Below are 9197 nucleotides of genomic sequence, written 5' to 3'. Positions count from 1 at the left end.
AGCCTTCCCCATAAACCTGGCGGCTTAGCCCACATCCCTGGCAGATGTTGGGACGCTCTGCTTTGGAGCGGAGGGTGGGAAAAGGAGAGGGTGGCTCTTCCCAGAGGGTGAGGAGGAGAGCTCGGCACCTCTGGGCTTGAACTTGAGCACCCTCTTCTGCAGGAGTTTAAAGAAAAGGATCGTCGTATCCCGAGCGAGCCGTCCGGACAGCCAGGCAGGCGCAGGGCTGGAGCGGAGGAGAAGCTAGCCACTTTCTCCAGCGAGGTTTTTATGGGGTTCTTTATAAAGAAATAACACTGGCGAGAAAACACCAAGAAGCCAGGGAGTGCTTCTAGTGCTTGGGACGCTTGGTGAGCGGCTCTGGGGCTGCCGTTAATCACTGCGAGGAGCCCGTCCTGCCGTGCAGATGTGTTTGATTGGAGCGGCGCGAGGGTTATTTTCTTTTGACTGAAGGCAACCCAGCCCCGGCGGATTAAGCCCTTTGTGTGCGGGCGAGCGTGCCTTCATGGGAGCTGCTCCCGCAAAACCAGCTGCAGGGGTTTCAGGGACCATTCTCTAGGTCGGGGGGCTCTCCCGAAGGAGGGGGAGTCCTCCTGCTTCCGTGGCTCTGAGACGATGCCGGGACAGTAGCTCCCTTCGCAGGCAGTGCAGCGTGCTCCGGGATGGCCGTCTATGCCCTCACGGGCTTCTCGCTCGTCAGCCTGCTCAGCTTTGGCTATTTATCCTGGGACTGGATGAAGCCCAGTTTGGTGGCCGACGTGGCCACGGACCCCATGGAAAAATCGCTGCCTCCTGCCTTCACCAGGCCACCCCACATCATCTTCATTCTGACGGATGACCAGGGCTACCACGACGTCGGGTATCATGGCTCAGATATCCAGACGCCAACGCTGGACAGGCTGGCAGCGGAGGGCGTTAAGCTGGAGAACTACTACATCCAGCCCATCTGCACCCCGTCCCGGAGCCAGCTGATAACGGGCAGGTAAGCCAGCGCCTGCTCATACCCCACTTGTGTCCCCCCTTCTGTCCCTTCCTTAGCTCTGTGTGGCTTAACCCCAGCCCACCGCTAGACAGATGTGCCCCGGTGTATTGGCAGATGATGGAGATCCTCCAGAGAAAGGCGTCTTGCTGGCTTTCTCTAGAAGGCTTCCCAGGTAAACAGTTGATTTTGCCATGGGATAAACAGTGGCACATGGCAAGGCCAAAAATGCGGATGCCATTGGGTAACAGATGTCACTTTGGGAGAGGGTGGTCCCTGGCCATGAGGTCCTTTGGTGCTGGGCAAGGAGCTGTGTCCCCAGGCAGTCCTGTGCTGCTCTCACACTGGCCCTTGGGGATTTGCTGCTGGGCTGTGGGGTCGAAGGATCATTCTCCCCTGCATCTAAGAGTCCCTTGGACTGTGCTTTTCCTGCTTGTGTGTTTAGTGCTGCACTGGCCAGGGCAGGTTGGATGCTGGTCCATCACCCTCTCCCACGGTGGCACAGTCAGGTGTCCCCTGATCCTGGGCCCTTCTGCTTCCTGGGACAGACGGGGCTTTCCCTGGAGCAGGGCTGGGAAGTCAGCACTCACCGTAGGAGGCAGATTTCATCAGATCATCTCCTGCTGAGGAATGGGCCCCAGGGAGGTGTCTATGATGTGGTCACCTACTGCCTGGGGGCGGTGGAGCCCACCGAGGTCTGGGCAAAGGCCTCTCTTCTCTCCTGATGGCTCTAGAGGGATCCCAGGCATCTCCGGGGCGTGCAAGGCAGGGGAGGACAGGGATGCACGGGTGGATGCATGGATGCACCCAGTTGGAGCACTGCAAACCCACAGGGATCGCTACACAACTCTTGCTTGTGCTGCCCAGCCCTGGCAGAGCCCAGCCACCTCCCCTGGGCTGGCAGCCGTGGGGCCAGCTGCTGGTGGCATCCTGGGAGAGCAGCCCCGTGTGCTTTTGAGATGTCTGCTGAGCCCCCTCTCTCTTTTTTTGCATCTGCTTTTGGTACTTTTGGATGGATGAGGAGCTTCTTGTCTCTGGCATGGAGCTTGCTCCATGGGGTTGGGCTGGGTGAGCTGCATGCCTTTGGAGACGGAGAGCTGCATTTGGACACGGAGAGCTGCATGCATTTGGGGTCTCCAGCACATAAAGTGCCATCACATCCCCACCCAGCACCGCTCCCCATCACCATTGATTCCTCCTGGCTCTTCCCCGGCAGGTACCAGATCCACACAGGGCTGCAGCACTCCATCATCCGCCCTCGGCAGCCCAACTGCCTGCCCCTCGACCAGGTCACCCTGCCCCAGAAGCTGCAGGAAGCCGGCTACTCCACGCACATGGTGGGCAAGTGGCACCTTGGCTTCTACAAGAAGGAATGCTTGCCCACCCGCCGGGGCTTTGACACCTTCCTGGGCTCCCTGACGGGCAACGTGGACTACTACACCTACGACAACTGCGACGGGCCAGGCGTCTGTGGCTACGACCTGCACGAAGGGGAGGACGTGGCTTGGGACCAGAGCGGGAAGTACTCCACCTTCCTCTACGCCCAGCGTGTCAGCAAGATCCTGGCATCCCACAGCCCCAAGGAGCCCATCTTCATCTACGTGGCCTTCCAAGCGGTCCACACGCCTTTGCAGTCGCCCAAAGAGTACATCTACCGCTACCGCTCCATGGGCAACGTCGCTCGCCGCAAGTACGCCGCCATGGTGACATGCATGGACGAGGCGGTGAAGAACATCACCTGGGCCCTCAAGAAGTATGGTTATTACGACAACAGCGTGATCGTGTTCTCCACCGACAACGGCGGGCAGACCTTCTCCGGGGGAAGCAACTGGCCGCTACGGGGCCGCAAAGGGACGTACTGGGAAGGGGGAGTCCGTGGCATTGGTTTTGTCCACAGTCCCCTGATCAAGCGCAAGCGCCGGACCAGCTGGGCACTGGTTCACATCACGGACTGGTACCCGACTCTGGTCAGCCTGGCCAGGGGCAACCTGAGCAATGTCCCAGGCCTGGATGGCTACAACATCTGGCCTGTCATCAGCGAGGGCAAGGAGTCACCGCGAACTGAAATCCTGCACAACATCGACCCCCTGTACAACCACGCCAAATATGGCTCCTTGGAGGACGGCTTTGGCATCTGGAACACGGCTGTGCAAGCCTCCATCCGGGTCAGGGAGTGGAAGCTCCTCACTGGTGACCCGGGGTACAGTGACTGGATCCCCCCGCAGACCCTGACCAACTTCCCGGGGAGCTGGTGGAACCTGGAGCGTCTCACCGATGGCCTGAGGAAGTCCGTGTGGCTTTTCAACATCACCGCCGACCCCTACGAGCGCTACGACCTCTCGGACCAGCGCCCAGATGTGGTCAGGACCCTCCTGATGAGGTTGGTGCACTACAACCGGACGGCCATCCCGGTGCGGTACCCTGCGGAGAACCCCCGGGCTCACCCGGACTTCAACGGCGGTGCCTGGGGACCTTGGGCCAGTGAGGACGATGCAGAGGAGTGGGAAGGCGGTGGGGAGCCCCTGAAAAGTAGGAACAAGAAGAAGAAGTGCAAGATCTGCAAGCTGCGCTCCTTCTTCCGCAAGCTGAACACCAGGCTCATGTCCAACCGCATCTGACGGGAGACTCCCCCAGCATCGACCCAAACTGGCCAGGGTGGAGCTCTGGACGGCAGTGCCGCGGGGTGGGAGCGAGGGAGGGGGACGGACCGGGAGGTGGCCAACACCCTCTTGCTTTCCCTTGCTCCAAGGTTCGCCCCAAAACACCTCTTCTTTCTGGCTGGGCCCGTGGCAGGAGGACGTGCAGGACCCTGGGGTGGCGATGCCGAGGGGCTGGCCAGCCTTGGCGGCTCTGCCTGCGGTTGTCCCTCATCATGTCCCTGTATACACATGCTCCTGACTTTCCGTGTGCTGCCAGGCAGCCTGCCTTGTTTGCTCTTGCTCTGGGACCTTGAGGGCCCCAGACTCGGGACCACAGCGTTTCCCTATTATACTTCTTTGTGGAAGGATGGATTCCTGACCATGGATGTCAGACCTGAGACCGCCAAGGCTGGACTCAGCCTTGCTGCTACAGGGACCTCACGTGGGGCCGTGGCTTCCCCTCTCTGCTGGCTTGGGGGGCTGGGAGCAGCCCCGGTGAGGAGCTACGGCCCACGGAGACGTGTCTGGATGCACTCAGAGGACAGATGGTTCTCCACGGCCCCACATTTGGGAGGCAGGTTTGCCCCGACCTCTGGTGGACTTCACATGGGTCAGCCACCCAGCAGACCCTTTCATCCACAGTTCTGCCTGACCAGACCCCCCAGGTGCATGGTTGTCGGCACCTATATGTTCCTCCCCATGCATCCGACCAGCCAACCACCCCAGCTGCCCCTTCCCAGTGCTGGGGCTGTCCCCGTCCCCACGTCCCCGCTGCTGAACCTGGGGCAGAAGGAAGATCTCAAGAAGGTCTCTGCAGAGGCTGATGTGCTGCTCTGTAGCTGCAGGACTTCGAAGCTGTGGTGGGGACAGGGACAACTCCCGCCTGCCAGCGCCGCACCGCGTCCCCTCGCCGCAGATGGGCACCGCTCTCCCAGCAGCATACGTAGGGGGGGAAACACCTCCCCATCATCCGCCTGCCATGGGGACCCAGCCCGTGCGATTGCCAGGGGCCAGGCAGCTCGGGAGCCGGGGCAGCCAGCAAAGCGCCGTGCCCCCACTCCTTCGGCGGGGTGCGAGCGTGCGTACGTGTGCTCGGAGGAGAGCTGGCAAGGATGAAAGAGGGTAAATAGCTTTAAAAGCGTTTTGGATGCATGGTGCATTTCCATTTACACAATGTGTTTTACATTTCTCCCCACAGGTTTCTCTTGGTGCAGCATGTGTAGGCGAAGGCCCTGCTGTGAATTTTGAAAATAGTTATTTTTGTCTCTGGAAAATGAGGCCCGTTAGGACTTGTCAGCTCTTGGATGAGCAGTGTGGGCTTTTTTTTTTTTCCCCTTTTTTTTTTCCCCCTTCTCTCTCCCTTGCAAAATAACATTCATTTAAAATCTGTCATTGAAAGATGTGACAATTGGCAGCGTGCACACTGAATACCTTTCAGTGTGCTTTCAAGGCCTGTGTGTGAGAGAGGGACGGGGACGGGAAGAGAATGCAATGACACGTTTGTATTTCTTTTTTTTTTTTCTTACTCTTAGCTGGATTATTTGGGGGAATTGGGATTTTCTATAGAAACAAAGAAAAAAAACCCCAGCTGACAGCAAGGCAGGATAGAGGAGGCCTCTTGTAGCGATGAGAAGGAGTTTGCAAAGCCGGAGCGTGGCAGTGTGTGCGCCGGTCCCAGCTGCTCCACTCACGCCCATCACCGTGCCGTCCCGTCGGCCCCCGGCATCCCTACGGGCGTGTCCCCTGCCATGGCATCAAGGACAGGTTTCACAGGGGAACTCAGCTCCTCCATCAGCCCCATCTACATCCCCGGCTCCCTTTGCACATTGCTCCACGGGGACCGGGCCCCGCGGCATCACCCCGGCCGAGGCGAGCCCCGGGCGGATGCTGCACATCCTCGAACTACCTCAACCGGCCAGGCTGGTCCCCGGGATGCGTGCCGCCGGTGTGCCCGTCGGCAGCGGGACTGCGGCGCCGGCTGCCATTTGGCAAAGCCAACCGGTTGCTGAATATAAAGCAACGCTTTGCTGAAGAAGAGGAGGCTGCTGCAGGCTGAGCCGGAGCCAGAGGAGGGCAGGGGGTGACGGCTGCGGGGGGCTTGGGCACGAGTCACGGCAAAGGGGCAACCAGTGCCGGAGGGAGCGGGAGAGCGGGGCTGGCCGTGGGGCGGCGACAAGGCTCGGGAAACAGCTTTCATTTCCATATTTATATAAACGCATCCAAGTTTAGTCCTTTTAATTTTTTTTTTCTTCAAAAATGGAAATTTCCATGAAAACATGTTCAATTTTTCTCCTTTCAGTTTTACTAATATCCCCATGAAAAGGTTCATCTGGTCTTGCTTGAGTTCCAGTTTCTGCTCTGCTGGGCCGATGCCGGGTTCGCGCAGTCAGCCTAGCCATAGCGTTGGGTCTGCGTTCTTTTTTTTTTAATGAAGAAAAGTTTCATTCTGAATTTTTACAAAAAGAAACAGTTGAAGGAAAGTCTTAGTCCCCCAAAACAAAGAGGAAAACTAGGCAGGAGCACCTCTGGGTGCTTGGAGAGCCCAGAGCCTCCAGCCCGAGGACAGCAGTTGTCCTTCATCGCGTTTCCAGCCCCACTGTATCTGAACGTTGGGGTGGGAAGGGGCAGGCGGTGGCCGCTGCACGGGCTCCCCATCCCACCACTGCTCATTAATGCTCTCTGTGGGGAAAAATGCAGCAATGTGACAAAATCCCATGTTTTCAGACAGTTGAAGCCCCTTGGGAGTGCCTGTGCGCTCTGGCTGCCAGGGGGTTAATGCAGCCGGTGAGATGCTGCTGAGCTGGCGGTGGAGCTCCCTGCCTGGCCCTGGTGCTGCACCCGGGAGATGTGCTTGCACGGGCAGGCTGAGCGCTCCTCTCCTTCCCAACCGCCCTTCAAAGAGCCGTACAAGGCCAAGGCTGCTCCAGACCCCGGGCAGGAGCTGGGTGCAGGATGGGGCCCTGCGGAGAGGATGGGCATGGGGCAGGGGGATGCGTCTGGGGCCAGCGGGGCTCTGGGCTGGGGGGAGGCGAGAGCGGGGTGGGATGGAGGGGTAGTGGCTGCCTCTCCCGCGTAGGGATGGGCCGGCTGCCTCCACCCTGCCGGCTGGAGGGAGTTGGGATGGGGATGGGATGGGGATGATGGAGTTGAGATAGGTGGAGATGGGGAGGGGGATAGGGTGAGGATGAGGATGAGCATGAGGATGGAGTTGGGATGGGATGGAGATAGGGTGGATAGGATGAGGATGAGGATGAGGATGGAGATGATGGAGTTGAGATGGGTGGAGATGGGGAGGGGAGTAGGGTGAGGATGGGGATGAGGATGGGATGGAGTTGGGATGGGATGGAGTTGGGATGGGATGGAGATGGGGGGGATAGGGTGAGGATGAGGATGGGGATGGGGATGGGATGGAGTTGGGATGGGACAGAGATGAGGGGGATAGGATGAGGATGAGGATGAGGATGGGGATGCGGATCAGTCAGGCAGGACTGGGGGTACCTGGGAGCCTCTCCAGCCCCACAGGCATCTTCCACCTGAGAGAAGGAAGGGAAGCAGCCCAGTGGCCGGAAAGGGAATGGATATCTCAGCAAACTGCCGTGGTGGGACGGTGGCAGGGCACCCTGGGCACCTCATGCCAGGGAGAGGGTGCTCTGGACCAGGGGCTGTATCTCATGCCAGGCAGTTGTGTCCTTTCTCCTTCCAGGGATCCGAGGATGTCTGGTTTTGCAGAGGTTTCTCCCCCCGTCAGAGCCAGCGTGCGATGGCCTCAAGGAGCCGCATGGTGCCTGCTGGGGGTCCCCACAATCCATGGCCATGTCCACAGAGGGTCCCTGCCCACAGACGCTGGGGTTGGGGAGAGGGTGGCCCTGGGGACACCCCATCCCAGCCAAAAGCAGTTTCGTGTGGCCACAGAAGCGAGTGCTGGGGCCCGCAGGGACAGGGCACGTTTGCAAACACAACCCTAAATGTAAATCAGCTCTCCTTACCATGGTATTTATAATCCTTATCTAAAAATAACCCCAAATTCCGCTTCCCAGAGGACAGCAACTGAGCATCCCCCAGACCCCAGCTTGCGTGTGAAACTGTCCCAGTAATTTTGGGATCTCTGCAATATGTAATTCGCAGCCCCGCTGGTTTTGCATGCGAGGCACTGCTGCAAGCTCCCTGAGGTCCATGCAAGCCCTGTCCCCCGGGAGGAGGGGGGACCTGCCGCAGCCCCCCGGGGACACGCTGGTCCTCCCCAAGCCTCGTGGGGCAGCTGCCCGTCCAGTGCATTTGGGGTTTGGCATCAGACCCCAGGTGCCCATCCTGGCGCAGTCCCACGCTGGGATGCAGAAACTAAGTATCTGCAGGTAGAGCTGGAGCAGGCGTGGGGGGAGCAGGAGTCATTTCTGGAGAGGCAGCCCGGTGATGGAGAGGAGCCGCTGGGGATGAAGGTCTCCATCAGGCGGCCAGAGCCCAGCATGGCAGCAGGAGAGCAGCTTGGCTCTCCAAAGCCCTGCAGGAGCAAATGTTGGGGTGGCTGGGAACAGAGACATCAGCCGAAGAGAGACATCTGAAGAGGATCCTGAGGCCCCTGGCAGAGGTCTGGGACTGCTCCCCTCCCCGGGAGCTAGTGGGAGAGCCCCCGGCCCGGAGGGGGAAGGTCCCCCCCAGAGCTCCTGCTCCCCCTGGGTTGTCCCCAGGCACCGGGGAGCGGAGCCACGCAGCGGTTCCCGCTTGGGAAAACATCATTGGCAAAGCAGAGCGTGTTCAGCACCCAGAAGCCCGACACCCCCTCACCCTCAGAGAGGGAAAAATGCCAAGGAAAAGGGAAAAAAACGGAATAGAGAGGAGGGCAAGGAGGGAGAAACCCTTCCTGGAGAGCCGCGATGGAGCCAGGGACCCCACAGGGGGCTTTGCCATCGCCCCTGCCCCAGGCGAGGGGTTCGGGGTGCAGAGGTCAGGGGTGCAGCGTCCCTGGGGGCAGGCAGGGAGGGATCCCTCCTCCCGGCTGCAGGAGCACGCAGAGTCACGCGTGTGAGGCTGAACACGCGTGCCAGCGTGGGGGTGGGCACGGGAAGGGGTGACAGGTCACACTGTGGCGCCCACGGGGACACGTACGTTAGCGCAGGCGGGAGTGAGGCGGGGGCACGCAGCTGCCCACGGGCATCTGTGGGTCTCCGGCGTGGGGGGCTGCAGCCTCCAGGGCTCTTCCTCTCGCCCTTTGGCTCCGAGGGGCTGCTAGGGGCTGGCAGCAAAAAGGCAGAGGGGGAGAGCACTCCCCCGAGCATCCGGCTGCACCGGCCCCGGCAGCAGCCCCCCACCTCCCGGCGTGGCCCCGGGGATGGCGAATGAAGCCCCCTTTTGCCTGGGAGCGGGATGGGGAGGAGACGTGCATGGGCAGGGAGGCATTTTGGGGACCACCGTATCCCCAGGGCACAGATCGCGCACGTGCATCGTCCTCACCCCAAGTGAGGGTGTGCTCTGCCCGCGCAGTGGCATGGCCAGGGTGGGTCTGGAGGCCACCAGCCCTTGGGAACCATCGCCCTGTCCCTGTGCCTGTGGGTGGGAATCGGGTCCCTGCCCTGCCACCAGGG

General features: G+C 60.4%; 1 protein-coding gene across 1 annotated transcript; it reads left to right on the top strand.

Annotated features, from left to right (window-relative positions):
* The first annotated feature begins 624 nt into the window (after positions 1-624).
* ARSI (arylsulfatase family member I) lies at positions 625-3597 on the top strand. Its single transcript, XM_072872993.1, has 2 exons — positions 625-982; positions 2196-3597. The coding sequence occupies exons 1-2, from the start codon at positions 663-665 to the stop codon at positions 3595-3597; spliced, it is 1722 nt and encodes a 573-aa protein (XP_072729094.1). The 5' UTR covers positions 625-662.
* The last annotated feature ends 5600 nt before the right edge of the window (positions 3598-9197 follow it).

The sequence above is a fragment of the Ciconia boyciana genome, chromosome 9 (genome assembly GCF_034638445.1).
Source record: "Ciconia boyciana chromosome 9, ASM3463844v1, whole genome shotgun sequence".
Classification (NCBI taxonomy): domain Eukaryota; kingdom Metazoa; phylum Chordata; class Aves; order Ciconiiformes; family Ciconiidae; genus Ciconia; species Ciconia boyciana.
The sequence above is the reverse complement of the archived record's forward strand: the minus strand, read 5'-3'. Positions and strand labels throughout refer to the sequence as shown.